The sequence below is a fragment of the Parasteatoda tepidariorum genome, chromosome 6 (genome assembly GCF_982258835.1).
Source record: "Parasteatoda tepidariorum strain Cologne lab strain chromosome 6, Ptep-v5.0, whole genome shotgun sequence".
NCBI classification, from domain to species: domain Eukaryota; kingdom Metazoa; phylum Arthropoda; class Arachnida; order Araneae; family Theridiidae; genus Parasteatoda; species Parasteatoda tepidariorum.
This window is the reverse complement of record NC_141760.1, coordinates 109,435,712-109,455,387: the sequence shown is the minus strand read 5'-3', so window position 1 is coordinate 109,455,387 and position 19,676 is coordinate 109,435,712. Positions and strand designations below refer to the sequence as shown.

At 31.6% G+C, this 19,676-nt stretch overlaps 1 protein-coding gene across 1 annotated transcript; it reads left to right on the top strand.

Moving 5' to 3' along the window:
• Positions 1–4,327: 4,327 nt before the first annotated feature.
• On the top strand, positions 4,328–18,615 carry LOC107443055 (sulfotransferase 1A3). The gene is made up of 7 exons (XM_016056798.5): positions 4,328–4,560; positions 7,337–7,604; positions 9,640–9,857; positions 10,633–10,762; positions 12,666–12,766; positions 15,116–15,299; positions 17,075–18,615. Exons 1-7 carry the CDS (start codon positions 4,537–4,539, stop codon positions 17,389–17,391), a joined length of 1,242 nt encoding a protein of 413 aa, XP_015912284.3. The 5' UTR covers positions 4,328–4,536; the 3' UTR covers positions 17,392–18,615.
• The last annotated feature ends 1,061 nt before the right edge of the window (positions 18,616–19,676 follow it).

Below are 19,676 nucleotides of genomic sequence, written 5' to 3'. Positions count from 1 at the left end.
AAACTAAATTATGTAAAAAGAGCACGAAAGAGCAACTTTACGTTTTATTAGAACGAAAGAAATGCATAAAAATAATAATAAGTTGATTAGGAAAATAAATAAAAAAGAAAACCAATTCACTGTTAATAATCTTTTATGTATTAAAATAACATTAACAAGGGGTAAATAATAATTTACAAATGATACTGTGATGGTGAAACACAACAATATTTTTAGTGATAAAAATATTATAAGACGCGTTTAATGTCAGTATTACAAGTGATAACTTGATTATAAATTTGGTAAAGAATAATTTGTACATTCTTTGATCACTGCCCGGTGTTTCTCGCCAACCCCGAAACAGCTTATGTTATTCTACACAAGCTCCTTACATTTCTTCCATAGAGACTCCGCCAATGACGACCTTCGCGTTTATTGAAAATATACAACATTTTAATATGGAATTCCACCCTAAAAAGTAATTTAACAATATGTATTTGTTACCACGACTGACCAAAATTAAGAGAATGTCGACTTTCACCGGTGAATGTCAGCAACGATATCGTCTTTTTGAGGAACGTCGGAAATATTTGTTATATCTGATTTGATATTAATTTATTCGTCAATATTATTATATTCATTCGATATTTTAATGTCATCTGAGGAAAGATTAGGAGAAACATCAGTGTTCGGAGTAGCGGTTAAATGTATTCCGGGAAGTGGCACTGAACCTCAAAAAAAATTGATGCAGGGCATACCGGGCAAATGTATATCGGCCAGTGGGATTTAACTAGACCTAGTATGTATTCCGGACATTTACCAAAACGACTATGTGATTGTCAACATTCACTGGTGGAAGAAAAAAACCACTAATTTCGGTCATTCACAGTAACATGTTCACTAATGAAAGCATAATTTAAATGTTCTAAAACTAATTAGAAAAAAAAACTGAATTAGATCTTCAGACTTGTTCTAAAAATAATTAGAATCTTCAGACAGAAGAGTATATGACTAAAAAAATTATTATTCAACTCTTAAAAGCTTTAGCAGAAGAAAAAACAAACAAACTATGATTTAGTTTTAAGCCACCATTAGAGATTGAACCCTATTATTCACAATGACAATTAAGTGCCCTAACCACTAAAACAAATTTTTTTGTTGTTGTTTTCTTTAAATGTGTAGACAAATTTAATACTGTATTTAGAAATCAGCAAAAGTTACTAAATGCTATATTAAATCAACTACATTAAAATTACTGCAAAATACAATTCTTCTCAGTATGATTTAGGAATTTAAACTTTTAAAGCGTGAAAAAAAAGTTATGAAGCATAGAGAATCCTTTTTTTCTCCCCACTGATTTTTCTAAACTGTCTTAAAAAATAAGAGCCTTATCAACCTTATAAACCGAATCTTATCAAACATTTTACCAATAAAACATAAACAATAAGCCCATGATTCATTCATTTGTTACAAATGAATTTAAAAAAAAATACAAACCGCTTTTTTTTTTTACACAAGCTTGGTCACCTTTCAAAATTATTTCATACAGCTTAAAAATTTTAATGGCAGCCAGCACAAGTGTATTTAAATATTTTATTTTATAACCATCGTTGAACAGCCGACTCAATTTTTGAGTTTACGACTACCAATGTTCAACTCCGTAACCTTGTAAATTTTAACCCAATCCAGAAGACAAGGGAACTCCTGGATCAAGTATTGGGAGAAATTCGCCACCGTGGAGGACTTTTTGATGGAACTAACCCGCATTTGCGTTACATGGAGAGGAAGACCACGAGAACCTCCCACGGTTAGCCTGACGGCAAGAGGACTCTAATCCATGATCCGTCTACCACTGAGGATATTTTATGTCAGCACTGAGGTCGGTGCAAGCCGGATGCGGAATTCGTATCGACTGGGATTCAAACCCGGTTCGCCGCGTTGGAAGGAGAACGCTCCGTCCCCTGAGCCATCGTGGCTCAGTATTTAAATATTCCAATTCTTCAACCCCTTTTCCATTCGTAACACAATTAGTTTCAAATAATACATTAGCGAAATTCTTTCACTGTCTAGCTGTCGCCGATGGCTTTGTCTACGTGGAAGATGTATTTTTCAAAAATTCAGATCGTTAAAGTCAATGGGATTTTAAAAATAATTTAAAATCTGTCCGGGAGCCATTAAATCAAGCCCCTGTAATTAAGAGCTCCGGTCATTTCAGTGGAATAGGCATTAGAAGTATATTAAAATTATTTCAATCTCAGTCGTGAGATAAGATAGAAAGCTTATCTCAATGCTCTATTACATGCTGTACTACTTCCTCGCGCACCACTAGAGTCATAACTTGAGTATTGTACAATATATATAGCCCATTGCTTGAAAAAGGCAAGGCCAATAATTAGTATGACAGTATGAGATACCATAGCACCGTTTGTGCATTAAATTTTTACTGCCATTTTAGAGAGGATCAAAAATAAATCTAAATAATTACATCGTATTTTATTTCTATAAAAATACAATTTTTTTTTAAATAAATACTTAACGTATAACTAACACTACTTAAATAATTACTTAAGACCACAAGTTAGCTAAGTAAATATTTAAGGTATGAGTAATTTTTTAGCACTGCTTAAATTATTAAAGACAACTTAACAAGAAGAATAAGTATGGTGATGCCAATCGATATGGAAAAATAACCGAGTTTATGGTGTCGCATAAAAAAAAAAAAAAAAAAAAAATTATATATATATATATATATATATATATATATATAAATTTTTATATATATATATATATATATATATATATATATATATATATATAGTTCAAAAAGTAAGCATGAAAAAAATTACAGAATAATTAAAAAAGAGAGAGAAAAATAGAAATAATATTTTTTTCCAAATTTTTATAAATTTTTTAAAAAAAATATTTTTTCTTAAAGAATTTTCTTTTTCGCTTTATTTGATTATTCTGTAATTGTTTCAATGTTTTCTCTACTTTTTGAACCTATTTTATGAGATCTATATACTTGCAGCTTATGCGCAGTAAATAGAACTTATTGATTTTCTTTATTTTTCTCTTTTTCCTTTTTTGTGTTTCTTTATTATATATATATATATATATATACAGTGAATTCGCGATAACTCGAATCAGATAGGACTGACGAAAAACTTCGACATATCGGAAGTTCGACTTACCGTTAGTTTCGGCTTTGAACTTTCAAAATATTGTCGGATTATTTAATTAATGCGTATTATTCATTTTTCTGACAAGCCATTTACGATAAGACTGTTTGAAGCACTTTATGATACCCTGGTCCATCGGCTACAACTTTGCTGTTGTGTTTGGCGGGAGAAACTGCAAGTTTACTGCTTTCAAATTAGGTTGAACACTATGTGCTGTGCATTTATCCATAAAGAGTATCACTTTTCTTTTTTTAGTGAATAATTTCCGATCCAATTTTCTTACATAGTTTTCAAATAAAACTGATATCATCCAAAACTTTTTGTTAGACTTGTAATCCAAAGGATACGTTTTATACGTTCTTGAAACATCGGGGATTTCGCTTTTTTTCCGATAACAACTAAGGGCAATTTCTCTGTCCCAGACGCATTTCCTCCAACTAGGACAGTCAAACGTTCCTTGCTCATTTTACCCCCTGAGCAGTTTTTATCATTAAACATCATAGTCTTATTTGGAAGACATTAAAAAAATAAACCCATTTCATCAATATTGAAAACATCATTTTAACTGTATCCTTGAAGTAAATTTGGTAACGTTTCACTTAACCACTGCTCACATACTTCAAGAGGGACAGCTTTATCTTCTCCATGAAGAGTGCGAAAGACATTGTGTGTGTGTTGCAAAGGAAGGGGCAAGATATCAGCTCCTAGGTTTTTTTTCTTGCTTTAAAAGATTAAAAAATAAAATCGAGTTAAAGGGAGTAAAATTCGAGTAATCGAGAATAATTAACATGAAATTGAAGATAAAAGGGTCGGGACCTCATAAAAAAATCGAGTTATAGTAATATTCGAGTTATTGTACTTCGAGTTATAGCGAATTGACGTATATAATTGTTTATTTTGATGATTTTTAAAACGAAACAAAAATGACTAATGACTAGTTATATCTATAATTAACAAGAAGTGCAACATTTATTTGATGTGTCAGTGGATGGAGTCATTTGTTATGAAAGTTGTTTTCAGAATGGGAACTTATAACGTTTTAAAATTGAGGTTTGATTGAGTCTCACAGTGTTTTCATTTTTATCGGAATATGCGTAATCACCTCAGTTATCACTTTATTTTGTGACGATTTTTTATTATTTTTTATTAACGTCACGATAAGCCAGGTAGGAAAGTTTTTGAACTGATTATTTAGCCACTTTCGTTGTAGATTGGCGGTCTTTATTTTTCATTTGTCGTAATTCATTTTTTTCTCTCTCATCATATTAACTGATAAGCTTACATTGGCAAGATTCAACTCGTGGAGTGCAATCATATTAGTACTTTTGTATTATTAATACTTTTTTATTGATTTCAACGCTTACCAAGTCAAGTATTAATGGCAGAAAAAAAGTTCCATCAGGTAGGAATTTTTATTAATTTCTAAATGGTTTTATTTTTAATGCTTTTCATCAACTAACTGTTCTAATATCAACAACTAAATGTTAACTAAATCAGCTAAATTGAATATACAACTAAAAATCCTAATGTGAATTAAATGCCTAACAGTAAATTTCCTTATGTTTAAACCAACTAAATTTAAACAAATCTATTTCTAAAGCCTTTTATCAACGTTGAAAATGTAGTTTAAGGTCATTAGTCGAACAATTCATTCATTAGTCTTTTTAGAGTGCTAACGAACCGAGTACACAAATAAATAGCCCTACTTTTTCTCAAAACAATTAAGAGACATTTATTTGATTAAGTTTTTTCTTCTTCTTTAGAAGCTCTTCGACTTATTTACGCCCAAAACTCAAATTTTCAATAATATTTTGTATATTTTAACTCGTTTTTGTTAAATAAATTACCCTCCTCGAAGTATTTAGAGATGTCTGGTAGCAAAGTAGGGGATTCCCCAGGTTTAACTTCTTATTCAATCAGCGAATAAAATTCATTCTTTCAGTAATAATTAGGCCCTTTTTGTTAACTTGATTAGTAAAGTTTGATTCTCCTTCGAATAAAGATACTTTATTGGAGACCAAAATGGGCAACAGGTGGCGTAGAGCAGAACTCTCTACCTATGGCAACACTTCGCATGCTTTCACCTTTAGCGCGCTAAAAGTCATAGGAGAAGGAAGTATGTTAGTTTCTATTTTGATTTTCAAATATGTTAAAAACTTTTAAGTTAGGAAACTATATGGAACTGAAATCTACATTGAACATAGTTCCAAAAGAAAGTGTTGTGGAAATTTTTAAAGAAATATTTGTGACAATTAAATACGAAAAATATTAAGAAAGGGGAAAATATCGTAGTACTTTCCTACACAACTGAGAAAAGAAGGAGAGGGAAAGGTCAAGTCATGGAACATGTCTTCTGCCCAGATGTCGTATCCGAGCTTTGCGATTGTGAGTTCATGAACTTAGCTCACGAGGAATTTTTATTTAAATTATTTTAGGTAAATTTCAACTCTTACGTCTTAAATTTCTAAACAATGTTCAGATACAATTACTACTCAAGTATTAATTGCGTCACAGTATAATGTATAGAGGGTGTGCTAAGCACAAATACACATTTGTACACAATAACATGGTCAAATTGTTCGTAGCAGAAAATATTTTATTTAGGTATTTAAAAGCTTTCGTACCCAGTTAGTGAGAGGTGACCAAGGCATTCTCAATTTCTCTATAACATAAATATAGAAATTATACGATTCTTTTAATACGAAGCTTTTAGCAGTTATTACTATGGCTTTACCAGTTAGGCTCATCAGTCAGTTTACAAACTGTTTTCATACTTATAAACTGCCTCTAAAAGAAAGTACTTTTGCATAAATCTTGACAACATTACAACCAAAGTTTTTACAATTCACTCAAATGCCGAGCTGTTTTTGAGCCAAAAATTCTTTTTTAGAGAATAGCTAAAATTAACCCTATTACTTGACGGTAATATTTTCCATTTTAAGTTCAGAAAAAAGGGAAAAAAATTTCTGTGATAAGAATCTTTTAAAATATTTTTCTTCTTGGTTAAATGTTTTGCATCAGCAATGCAGGAGCAGAGTGCAATTTAATCATCTATATCCGGGTATACGGAATTTTTCGTTCCATTATTTTTCACAAATATGTCAGATTCAGTGGCGTAGTTTTGGGAAGGGGTTGAGGAGCAAAACTTCCAGTGAAATCAAACTTTACTTGATTAATGATCTATTGTATGGTAAGTAGGATATATATATATATATATATATATATATATATATATATATATATATATATATATATATATATATATATATATATATATATATATATATATATATATATATATATATATATATATATATATATATATATATATATATATATATATATATATATATATATATATATATATATATATATATATATATATATATATATATATATATATATATATATATATATATATATATATATATATATATATATATATATATATATATATATATATATATATATATATATATATATATATATATATATATATATATATATATATATATATATATATATATATATATATATATATATATATATATATATATATATATATATATATATATATATATATATATATATATACTGCTATCTTTGTATGGAGTTAGTGAGAGAATTTTTAGGTTTATTTGTTGATTATTTGTAGCCAAGTTCAGTTTGATCATGTGTTTTCTCCAAAAACACTCAGACATTGTCTCTTGGATCCTTTATTCACTGATATCTATGAACTTTGCAAAGTAAAACTTAAATAAAGCTTTCTCAGATAAATATATTATTGTTTTCAAAATTAAAATTTATTGCACTCTTCATTCACTTTGATCTTCAATTTAAAACTTCTCTACCAAAAGAAAAATGCATGTTAATTATACAATATACCTGAGCAGTATGAAATTGCAAACATGATAGTTTATAAGCCAAAATGTTTCTTTCCTCTCTCTTGTAATGACCTACAAAAAATTGCATTTCTGCAATTTTTTGTAGGTCATTACTAGGAATGTAAGCATTGTTTAATTCAATAGCCTTTGTTGTAATTTTAAAAGGAAAATTAAATAAAGAAATGAATAAAATAAGAACTCGCTGTTTAAATTCTCCATTGCAGTTTAATTCATTACTGAATTCCATACAGCACTCTGTTTCATGGCCCAGTGACAGACTTACTTTTTTTTTAGCTGCTGTCTATAAAACTTTTGTACAAAAGTCCGTTGTCGTCCTTAATATCCAGTTGGAAGAGGAGGAAAAACAAGATGGTGAAACGGGCAATGGACGACCCACCTAAAGACCAATTACAGCTTGAGTACGTGCAATCAATCCCAGAGGCTCAAATATACAAAGGGGTGCTGTTGCAGGGGTACCTAGTACCTGCAGACTTACTGGAGGGACTCGAAGATATGCCCATTAGACGCGACGATGTATTCATCATCACATACCCGAAATCAGGTAAACACTGTCATTAGATTCTTCTGATTCGAGCGCCTATATTTTTTGTTCCACATTAGTATTGTGTCTTGAAAAAATTTGTAAAATGTAAAAACTATAAAAATCTGTATAAAATCAATGATCGCCGGTGATTCTTGTTTAAGTTAAAGCAGAGAAAAATAAAAAAAATCTCAGTTTAAGTGCCTTTCATTTGAGGCAAAACCATCTCGTCATAAAGAGTTTTAGAACGGACAAATAGTTTAAATATTAAATTTTTTAAAAAAAATAATGGCCAATTCGGTGAGATTTCTCCCCCTAAATAAAATTATGAAAATCAATTAATTGGGTACTTGCACTTCAAGAAATAGACCTTCCATACTCGCGCGTGTAACTTATGACGTTAGCGAAAGCTAATCTTTATCAGCAAAATGGCACATTAAAGCTGAGTCGTATTCTCTACTTAATAAGTTAGAATGTATGTTAACGATAAGTTAATTGAATACAAAGTCGTATCGCACATAGAATTAGTTGAAATATAGTTCTTTCTCGTCTATTTCTTATACTTGGCTTGTATTTATTATTTGTTTATGCATTTTGTAGTTATCGTGATATATTTTTGTTTTGTGTACCTGGCAACTTCGATGCATAATTACGTAGTTTGTTTATGTTCCATGGCTTCGTGCATGTATGTCTTTGTGTTAAGTCTCTGTGTAAATATATAGTGAAAAAATTGAAACTTTTGAAAAAGAATCTTAATGAAAGAATTTAGAATGTGTCACTTAAGAAAATAAATACTTGACGGGCTTGGTTTACACAAATCAGGATCGAGATACCCACATTACGTCCACTTGCTGATTTCCCATTCTCCAATTTTGCAAATTTTATTAGACCATCATTAAATTAATTTTCTGAACATTAAAAACATGAGATCACATACCCTTTTCGTTTTCACAAAACTGTGGCTTTTCTTCCCGTTGACGTTTTGTGCCGTTTTCAGAAATAAAATAGAGAGTAATGGCTATAGATAGGCTTAACTTCTCCTAACAGTCATGAATAATTGTCGCAAACTCAAAACAGTTATGAAAATATATTATTCGTAAAGTAATATATTTTTATAACTGCTCAAAGAAGATACTTTATGTGATCAAAAAAGACATTTCATGTGGCAACAGAATTTCAGAAATACAGCTGTAAGTGTATCTACCACTACAAACATACAATTCCAATTCTCTAGTACATAAGACATGTTAACTCGATTCTACGTTGGGGTACCTTTTCATAGATAAAGGTTGACATTATCAATATCTACTATCCCCACATTGGTGACCAGGACCTGATGGGAAAACGCCTACCTTGACAGAAAACTTGATATGAACACGCCTATTTTGATAGTAACGCCCACTTCGATCTGAACACGCCTACTTCGATGGATGGTTCACATTGAACAGTTGACTTGCTACATGTGACTGCGACGTTATCCACCTTCTCGAGCTGTTGCTACTCAGTCTCCATCTCGTACAACATGTTCACTCGACTGCTAAAGGCAACACAGGAGCGACCACGACCGTGAACTTAATACAGCTCTCACGATTAGCACTCAAAAGTACGGTGATCTTAATACAGCTCTCCTGACTTCTCACAAAACAGTAATGAAAGAACAAGTGGTATCTATTCATCGAATTCCATCACAGCGATAATTCTGGTGGGGGAGTACTGTAGTGTATCTTCCACTACAAATATACAATTCCAATTCTCTAGTATGTAAGACATGTTAACTCGATCCTATGGTGGGGTACCTTTTCATAGATGAAGGTTGACATGGTCTATAACTACTCAATCCCCACAACAGCTATAGAAAAAAAAAAGACAAACTTAGTTTTGATATACAAGCGTTGCCTGTAGAGCTCCATTTCTACAAGTTTCAATAGTGCTTACATCTACAATTTGCCGGTTAAAATGAAGCAGAACGTACCCCATGTTGGTTTTTGAATAAACTAGTATTAAATATTTATAAGATATTTCAGCAAAATGTTTAATTTCAGCTTCTTTGTTTCAGGTACGACATGGACGGAGGAGATTGTCTCACTGATTTGTCAGGGAGGAGACGTGGAAAAAGTGAAGAAAGAGCCTCTCGTTTATAGAGTCCACCACCTTGAAGTTGGCAGTCCATTCGGACATTCTCGCTTCTTGAAAAAGTTACCTTCTCCTCGGTTAATGGCGACACACTTACCTCTTCCTCTGTTACCAAGAGATCTAAGAAATCCTAAATGCAAGGTAACTAACTACAATAAGTGTTATCACCGGATCATTTCTGAACGCTTTCGGTCAACTTTACGGCTAAAAAAGTCATCGATCGTGGTACCTTTGTACTAGACGATTGGGGTGCTTTTGGATAGGGCAGTGACCGGATATACTTCATTCCTGACAGCTTTCGGTCCAATTTATGGGTAAAAAGATAGTCAGACGTAGTTCTTTTGGTACTAGATTATGTGACTAGGCATATTTCATACGTCACAGCTTTCGGTTTAGTTTATGGGTAAAAGAATATAGCCTGGTGTAATGTTTTTGTACTAGATTGTGTGACCGGACATTTCCGTTCGAAAGGAAGTGTCGGTTAAATCTTCGCGTTGACCAGAACGCAGTTCTTATAGTTACTTTAATCTTGTTGTAAATTTTCCACTAATTTTTTGATATTATTTTAGGGAACAGGAAATGCCCAAAAAGGCAGTTTAATTAATAAGAATTTTCCCACTAAATTTGCCAGCTAAGTATTGAAAATTGAATCAAATCTCTAAAAGAGCTAAAAGTCGGATACAATTTCTTAATGTGTGTTCCTTTTTTTTGCAATAAAAATATTCTAACTATTTTTTCCTAATAAAAATATTCTAACTATTTGTGTGTCCTTTACCTTAATAACTTTTATTCTGCATACTGTAAAATAAATGTATCGTAACTTTTTCATTATTTTATCATTAAATTTTTGTTGGTTTAGTTTAAGCAAGAATAATGGTATTACTGAAATTGAAAGCAAAACTTTTTTGTGTTTCAGATTATCTACGTAATGCGAAACCCGAAAGACACGGCTGTTTCATATTACCATCATCACAAAATAAGTTCTTTTCTGGGTAATGCTTCACATTCGTGGGATAAGTTCCTTGCTTACTTTATGGCAGGACATGGTAAGATCTCTCTTATTGCTTTACTTATCGTTATACTATTGCTTTACTCATCACCGAGTTTTCGTACTTATCGTCCTCTTTGCGACTATTGAGGCTATTTTTCGTAGCGTGACCAAATTTGATTAAAGAAGATTGATTGAACTTAATCGAATTTTTTAAATATTTTTTGTGTTCCGTCATTTAACGGGAATACAAAAAATGTCCTCATATTTTCCCTAAGACATTTAAAAAAAAAATACAAATTTTAAGAAATTGGCTCTTTTAATTTATGATTTTTAAGATATTCTTTAAGTGGAGCAATTTTTTTTGTTTATTTTGAATAAATCTTCTATTTCTAAGTGAGTTGTGAAAAATTATTGTTATTAGTTACTAAAAAGTTTCAAACAAAACTTTGTTTTTTTCCTTATCATTATTTTAAAATTTATGCATTAAAAATCTGAAACATTATTTTTCAATTTAAGGCAAAATAGCATAATATATCTAGACATTTAATTTCCGAATACCAATAGGATTAATAATTTTTGAATCACAGCATTTTAAAAAGGGAAGGCACAGCATTTTTATTGCGTTATAAAAATTGGAGGAAAAATAATATTCCTTTGTGTTCCTGTTTCCCTCAACATGCTCCAGATGTCCTCTTTATGCTCCGGCTTTCCTCAGCATGCTTCGATTTCTTTTTTCATGTTCCGACTTCCCTTAATATGCTAAAAATTTCCATAACATTCTCCTTCTTTCTTTTTTGTGTTCCGGCTTTCCTTAACATGCTCAGGATTTCCTTAACGTTTTCCGTCATCCTTTTTAATGTTTCGTCTTCCCTTTTTATGTTCCGACTTCCTTTAACATGCTAAAAATTTCCTTAACATGCTCCTCCTTTCTTTTTTGTGTTCCGGCTTCCCTTTTTATGTTTCGACTTTCCTTAACATGCTAAAAATGTCCTTAACATTCTCATCCTTTCTTTTTTGTGTTCCGGTTTTCCTTAACATGCTCAGGATTTCCTTAACGTGTTCCGGCTTCCTTTTTAATGTTTCGGCTTCCCTTTTTATGTTCTGGCTTCCTTTAACATGCTAAAAGCTTCCGTAACATGCTCCTCCTTTCTTTTTTGTGTTCCGGCTTCCCTTTTTATGTCTCAACTCCCCTTAACATGCTAAAAATTTCCTTAACATTCTTCTCCTTTCATTTTTATGTTCCGATTTCCCTTAACATGCTCAGGATTTCCTTAACATGTTCCCGCTTCCTTTTTTATGTTTCGAATTCCCTTAACATGCTCCGGCTTCCTTTTTTATGTTCCGTCTTCCCTTAACATGGCCTGGTTTTCCTTTTTATGTCCCAACATTTCTTAATATGCTTCTCTTTTAATGTTCTGGTTTCATTTAACGTGTCCTGGCTTCTCTTAATATGCCCCGGATTTCCTTAACATCCTCCGGCTGTCTTTTTTATGTTCCGGCTTCCTTTAACATGCCACTGCTTCCGTTAACATGCTCCGGTTTTCCTCAACATCGCTCCAGATTTACTTAAGATCCTCCGACTGCTTTTTTTATGTTCTGACTTCCTTTAACATGCCACTGCTTCCCTTAAGATGCTCAGGTTTTCCTCAACATGTTCCGGCTGCCTTTTTTATGTTTTGGCTTCCTTTAACATGCCTCTACTTCCCTTAACATGCCCCGGATTTCCTTAACTTCATCCGGCTGCCTTTTTTATGTTCCGGATTAACAGTAACTAAGGTTGAGTTAAAATGTCTAAATCGAGATGAAAATTTATTTTGTTGCATAAAAGAAAGATGCCTATTCTAAATTGATTTATGACAGAAATTTCCTACATAGTCTATTCCTTATGAATTTTGAAAACAATAACGCTCTTTAAGAATATTTTTTACAGTATTTCATTGATATTCTTTCTTTTTCAGTTGTGTACGGATCTTGGTTTGATCATGTTCTCCCCTACTGGGAATTCTGCAAGAGAAACCCAAATAAAGTTTTCTTTTTATCTTATGAAGAACTAAAACTAGTAAGAGCTGCTTAAAATTCATTAAATATAAGGTGCCGTTATTAATTTCTAAGGCTTATAGGAAAATATTAGATGAATTACATACCCATATAATATGTTTCAATATGGATGATAAAGTTCCAGACACAACTTTTATAGTCCTCTTTCGGAATGCTCTTCAATGGGGATACCTGCAAGTGACGTAGTGTGGGTATCTCGATCCTGATTGGTTGTAGAAACGTGACATTTGTTTACGTTAGCAACTGTTCTTTCCATTCTACTTCAAGTAAACCAAGCCTGTCAAGTGACACATTCTAAATTCTTCCACAAAGATTCTTTCTCAAAGGTTACAATTCTTCCACTACATATTTACACAGAGACTTAACACAAAGACAGGCACAAAACCGTGTGGAACATAAACTAACTAATTGCGCATCGAAGTTGCCAGGTACACAAAACAAAAATATATCATGGTAACAATAAAATACATAAACAAATAATAAATCTAAGTTAAATAAAAGAAGTGGACGAGAAAGAATTATATTTCAACTGATTCAATTTGCGATACGGCTATTTAATTAACTTATCGTTAATTAACATTCTAACTTATGTAGAGAAACTTAGCTCAACTTTAATACGCCATTTTGCTGATAAATATTAGTTAGCGCTGACGTCATAGGTCACATGTGTGGGTATGGGAGGTCTTCTTCTTCATAAAGTGCAAGTACCCAATTCCAACATTCTTAAATCTAGTTCTCACAGCAAATTTTTCAGATTTTGCTATGGCGAATGATTTATTTCCAGAATATCTGAAGATAAAATTTTTGATAAAGTTTATTAGTGTTCTTCGAAGCTCTTTGGCCTAAGAAAAGCTTGTGGCAAAGTATTATTTTAAACTGTGTAAATATACGATCTTGCTGCAAGTGTTCTAGAACGGGCAAATAACTTCAAAATTAAAAAAAGTTTTAAAATCTTTTTTTCTTCTTCCAAAGTCGCCAATTTAGCGAGATTATTTCTACCTAAATGGAAACCATCAGTCATTTTTCAAGAATGTTTCACTTGTAAGAAACTTTGAATATTGTTTTTGAAACTTTTTTACATCTAAGTACAGAAATGCATTGGTAGGTGATATGTAATTCACTTAATATTTTCACAAGTCCTGGAAATTAATAATCTCTTTTTTCAGGAAATTTTTTATCGTGTTTGCAGTAAATGAATTAAAACATTATAAGCACCTACAATTCTTAAATAATGATGCACACTGTGCAAAAATAAATAAGTATATAATTAAATAAAAAACATAATCTCACTGAATAACATTTGATCTAATTGTAACTTTCTTGCTATTTAAGTTCCTTCTTTGCCATCACGTTGTTTCTGTCTTTCGTGTCTTTATTTTTTATGTAATATATTTAATGTTGGTCGAATTTGAAAAGCATAATAAAAAAAGGGTATTAATTGACAATTTAATGAAAAAGACTGAACACCTTAATTACTTGTGTTCTATTTCTATGATTTTCATGTGCTAAGTAATAATACTTATAATTTAGGCATAAACATTGAATTCGTTTAGAAATTTGGGCAAATGATATTTTAAAAGACAAAAATAAGGCATAGAAACTTATTTCTAATCTGGGAATTGAACTTTTTAAGTAATTTAAAAGTTTTGTCCCTAAAACTCCGGAGGGGCAGTCAATAGTTTAGACGAGAAGTTTGAATCTCTTAATTTTATACTTTTTCTGCATTTCGTTACATCTCCGTAACTTCTCGCACGAATCAATACAATTTTCGACGACAATTATAAAATTCATTTATCCAAAAAGAATTCTTGAAAAAAATGTTTTTCAATTTATAAAGTGTTCCTGGTTAAGTTAAGTCAACGTGAAAATCCAGAATTTGGATAGAATCTGTCGAACACTTCGCGGAAAAAAAAAACTTCTCATATTTCTGAATAGTTTCACTCAAATTTCGGATTTATTATTTAAAGTTATAGGATTTAAAATAATGTTAAAATTTGTATACATTACAATGTAAAGCATTTTTGTCACTCTATATCATCGTGCGAAATTAGTTAAGGATGAAATACTTATAAGTGTTAAATTTAGTCTTTGTTTGTCACCCTGCATGACAATAAATTATTAAACCTAATTCTTTATTGTAAATAAAGTAAGCATCTCAGGTTATGTCTATTTACCCAGTTGCCACATTCTCCCCTTCTTCGTTGCTACGGGCGTCTCAAAGTTATGAAATTTCCCCAGTCTCCACACATTTCTCCTCTCTTTTACTATGATTTCGAAATATCTCGTTCCCTTATTATATTACAACAAATTAGATCATATATTAATTTCTTTTTCATGGTGTTCATCTCAGGATCTGGGTGGCATGGTGAGGAGGCTCTCAGAGTTTCTGAAGCAACCTTTGTTAGAGGAAGAAGTGGATGCGATTGTCAACCATTGTTCTTTTGAGAGTATGAAGACGAACAAAATGGTGAATCGTGAAAACCTGCCAATAAGTGATTTGTTTGACATGACACAGTCTAAATTCATGAGGAAAGGTAATGTTCACACTTCGTCTTATGTATACCATTTCACTCTAACATATTACAAGAATTTGACAAAATAATTTTGAATCAAAACTTTTATGGACTTTTTAAAAATATAGAATATTCGATTCATTGCAATTAGTGCTACAAAAAGCCCTCAGTTTTTAAAGCCCCGGAGTTTTGGGGAAGCATTAGAAAATTGTAAAATAAATAAAACTGGCTTATTTACAATATGATTTGAGTGTGCAATGTAACAGATGCAATGTACAATTTGAGCAGTTTAATTTACTTAAATAAAAATGAAGTTCGCATTTGAGCAGTTAAATTTACTTTAATTTAATTACAATTATTTTAAATATATTCTTCTTAAATACTTCACATAAATAGTATCGAAATACTTCGTTAAAAGTCATTAAAAATTTTTGTATTTTTAACTCTATAAATTCATTCAAAAATATTAAATATAATCACACGGAGATTAAATATTTTCCAATAAATACAATTTCTGTTATGATTATTAAAAAAAGCGAATTTCAGATTTTTTCTTTAAAATTACAAATGCATAAATAAAAGAAAAGACGTAAAGAAGAATGCTAATTTTCAAAGTAAAGATCAAACAAAAAGTTTAAAAAAAGTTAATAAACTAACTGACGGTAATGCTTCTTGCGGAGGCTTCTGTGTGTAAAATGTGAATGCATTGATTTAAATGATAAAAAACATTGCGAAAAAAAATCAGAAATTTTCGAAATCTCTTTCCTCCCCAAAAGAACGGCTTGCTTAGGGGAATAAACCGGCAACTCTTATTGAAAAGTAGAGTTCAAAACATCAAAATTTCGAGTTGAATAAACATGAAATCTAAAAAAGTTTAAACTCAACAATATTCTCAAAGACACAATGCCTATTTGTTTTCTTTTTTAATTTTTTCACCTATTTCATTCTTAATTTTTACTGATATTCGATCACACATTTTAGATTAAAGTAAATTGTAAATATTGAAATAGCTGCTAAATTAATTCGCATATATTATTGTCTCTATAAAGTTCAAAACGTTAGAATTCGTGTAAAATAATATTTGAGAAAATAATGGAAGTTAAAAAGTAAGAACATTTTAAACATTAATTTTAGTTAATCAGTTTAATCATATAAATAACGAAATTTTTACAATTTATTGTCGATAATTTGTGATATGATTTTTGTAGAAAACAACCTAGTACTTTAATTGTCTTTTTTAATGTCTTGTGCTTAGGGAACTTAGAAATTTCGCTTCATTCTCCAAACAAACAATATCTGTCATCGACTTATTGGTTTTATTCAGAGACAGATTTCATTTTATAACCATCGTTTAACAACCGACCCAATTTTTCAGGCTTACGACTACTAATATTCAACTCCATAGTCATGTAATTTTGAACCCAACCCTGAAGACAATGGAAGTCCTGGATCAAGTACAGGGAGAAATTTTCCTTCCTTGAGGACTTCTTGATGGAACTACCTCTGGGGGTACTGATCCAGGAGTTTCCTTGTCTACTGGATTGGGTTCAAAATTACAAGGCTACGGAGTTGACCCATCATTAAATCAAAATTGGGTCGGCTGTTCAATGACGATTATAAAAGCTTATCGTCATATATTTTCTGGGAAGCTATATTTTATTAATTATTTTAGTTCAATAGTGAGGGAATGACTCGTGTATTTAGTTACATCAAATATAAATGAAAATTTGAAAATAAATTTGAAAATTATTGATGCCATCGCCTATACACTTTTGACCAATACTATTTTCTCTTAGGAATCATAGGCGATTGGAAAAACTACTTTACGCAAGAGCAGTCTGAAGAATTCGACGAGGTTTGTTCCGATCGCCTCAGTGGATGCGATCTTCCTATTCTGGATGATCCCGAGGAAGTGATCCGATATTTCTCCGATTTCGGTAGAATTATTTACAACGCTCCAGAGGCATCTTTGAGCTCCGACGAGGAGGAAGATGAGAGCGAAGATGAATCATCGTATTCACGGGAAATGACAGTTCGAAATTGTTATTCTTTTATTCCACAGATGCAGCTTCATGTACAGCCAGATCCCTTAACACTCGATTCACTCGGATGACAAGAAGCTTATTTTGTTTTTTTTGTAAATATTTATTCTTATAATATTTTTAACAAGGAAACATCCTGCATTGAAAAGACTGAGTTATCGGACACTGACCAATTTGAATTCAGTTCTTTCTTCTCGGTAATTTTCATTGGAAAGATACATTCACACAATTACGCAGAAGAAAAGACATAGAGCATAGAGAGAGTGAAAAAGTTACATCCATGTCTGTTGTGGGATTCGAACCTACAACCACTGGCCCCGTAGTCCAGTTTTACAAATAACATATATACCGAACTTCATCGACATCAGAATGGATACTATTACTCTGTATATTCACTGTACATTTTCATTGTTTCTGAAAATACTTGTTGACAAAATGAGGAATGTTGAAAGATCATTGACTTTATCTTATTCTAATAAAATAAAAGACACTACATTGCAGTATTTACATCGAATTTAAAAAACGTTTCTCCATCATCTAGATTAACACCAAAGTGTCCATTTGTAGTTAATAAAACCTTTAATTTCTAAAATTCTGTTTTGTTATGAGGAGAACAGGTTAGTGTATTATCCCTGTAGTATTATCATATAATTTTCCCGTGATAAGAATTTTTCACCCAAATCTTAATAACTGGTAGTTGATGTTTAAGCCTTTTAGGGGAGTTCATGCCAATAAGCTCATCATCACTCATGCTTTGAAACATATAAATCAGTTGGTGTACCGATAAAATATCCAGCCAGATTTATAAAAAACGTTGATTGAAGATTTCAATAAAAGAGCTTGTTTGTGACCGTTACCTAATATGCTGCACAGTATATTTTATGATTAATAAAAATTCCCATTTTTTAAAATTTATCAAAAAGCTCTGTTTTCTATCAAAATTTCTTTTCACTTGAATTTCGGGCACCCTTCATTTCAAATAGATCTGGATAGCATTCAAGTAAATGTTTCATTTAATGTTTAAAATTTTTAGCTAATGCAGCATGTTGGAGTTTAACTGTTTAGTTCCCAATTGCAAAAACTAAATAAAAAAAATATTTATTTTATAATTATACTTGCAGAGTAGTTCAATTTTAAAGATTTCTCCACGAAGTTAAACTTTTAATTTCCTTCAGTGCCACATTGCGATCATTTGTTATCATTTTTCATCTTGTATAGTAAAAATTCCTCATGTTTGTCTCGTATAGGTGACGAATTACTATTGTTATATGCAATAAAGAAATTATTTATTTTTTGTTTATTTTGTTATTTCTACAGTAATAGAAACAATTTAATTGGTTTGTTTGATAGAGCTAAAAAAATGGACTATTAGTGACACGCGCAACACCACTACAACTTAGAGTGGTAGTAATCACACAACCTCTGTACCATGCTCCTAAACTGTACGTTAAAATTTGTGAACGTACAATTTACGTACGCGAATTGTACGTGAGATCACCGGAGACACTACATTGGAGTAGATTCTGAACCATTGAGGCACAATTGAAGAAAATGCAGTTCATTCAGGGCAGGGAATCAAACCATGACCGCTCTAACTTATTTCATTTTATAACCGGCGTTGAAGAACTGATTTATTTTTGAGCTTACGGCTATCAATGTTCACGTCCGTACCTTTGAATCCAATCCGGAAGACAAGGGAACTCCTGGATTACGCATTGGGAAAAACTGGACTTCGTAGAGGGCATTTTGATGAATCAAATTAGTATTTGCGTGTTACATGGAAAGGAAAACCACAAAAACCTCCCACGGTTAGACCGACGGTATCTCATGATCCGTCTACCACTAAGGATATTTCATGTCAGCACTGTGATTGGTGAAAGCCGTTAGCGGAATTCGTATCGATCAGACATCGCTGGGATTCGAACCTGGATTACCTCATGGGAGGTAAGCGCTTTATCCCTTGAGCCACTACTGCTCAACTCCATCTGATTGAAAGTGATTGGTGGAAGTGAGAGAAAAGTTGTTACCCAAATTACAAAAACATTATCTTGATACAGTTAGTTTGAGATAAGTTTAGTTTCAACTTTACGCTGCATTTTGTTTTGTTGCGCTAAGACTATAAGACTTAGACATTTCAAATTAGGAAGGGGAATAAATGCACAGGGAGTATTATGGAATAAAAAAAATTAATACTCAATTGTTAGCTAGAGAAGTATTAATTGTTAAACATGTAGTGAAAAAACTATGCGTACCCCTCTGCAGTTCGCAGAATTGCATTTATAGAGTTGAAATTTGAAAAGGGACTTTTCCATTTATGAACTTAATACAAGCATTTTTTTCAAAAATTCATTTTGTT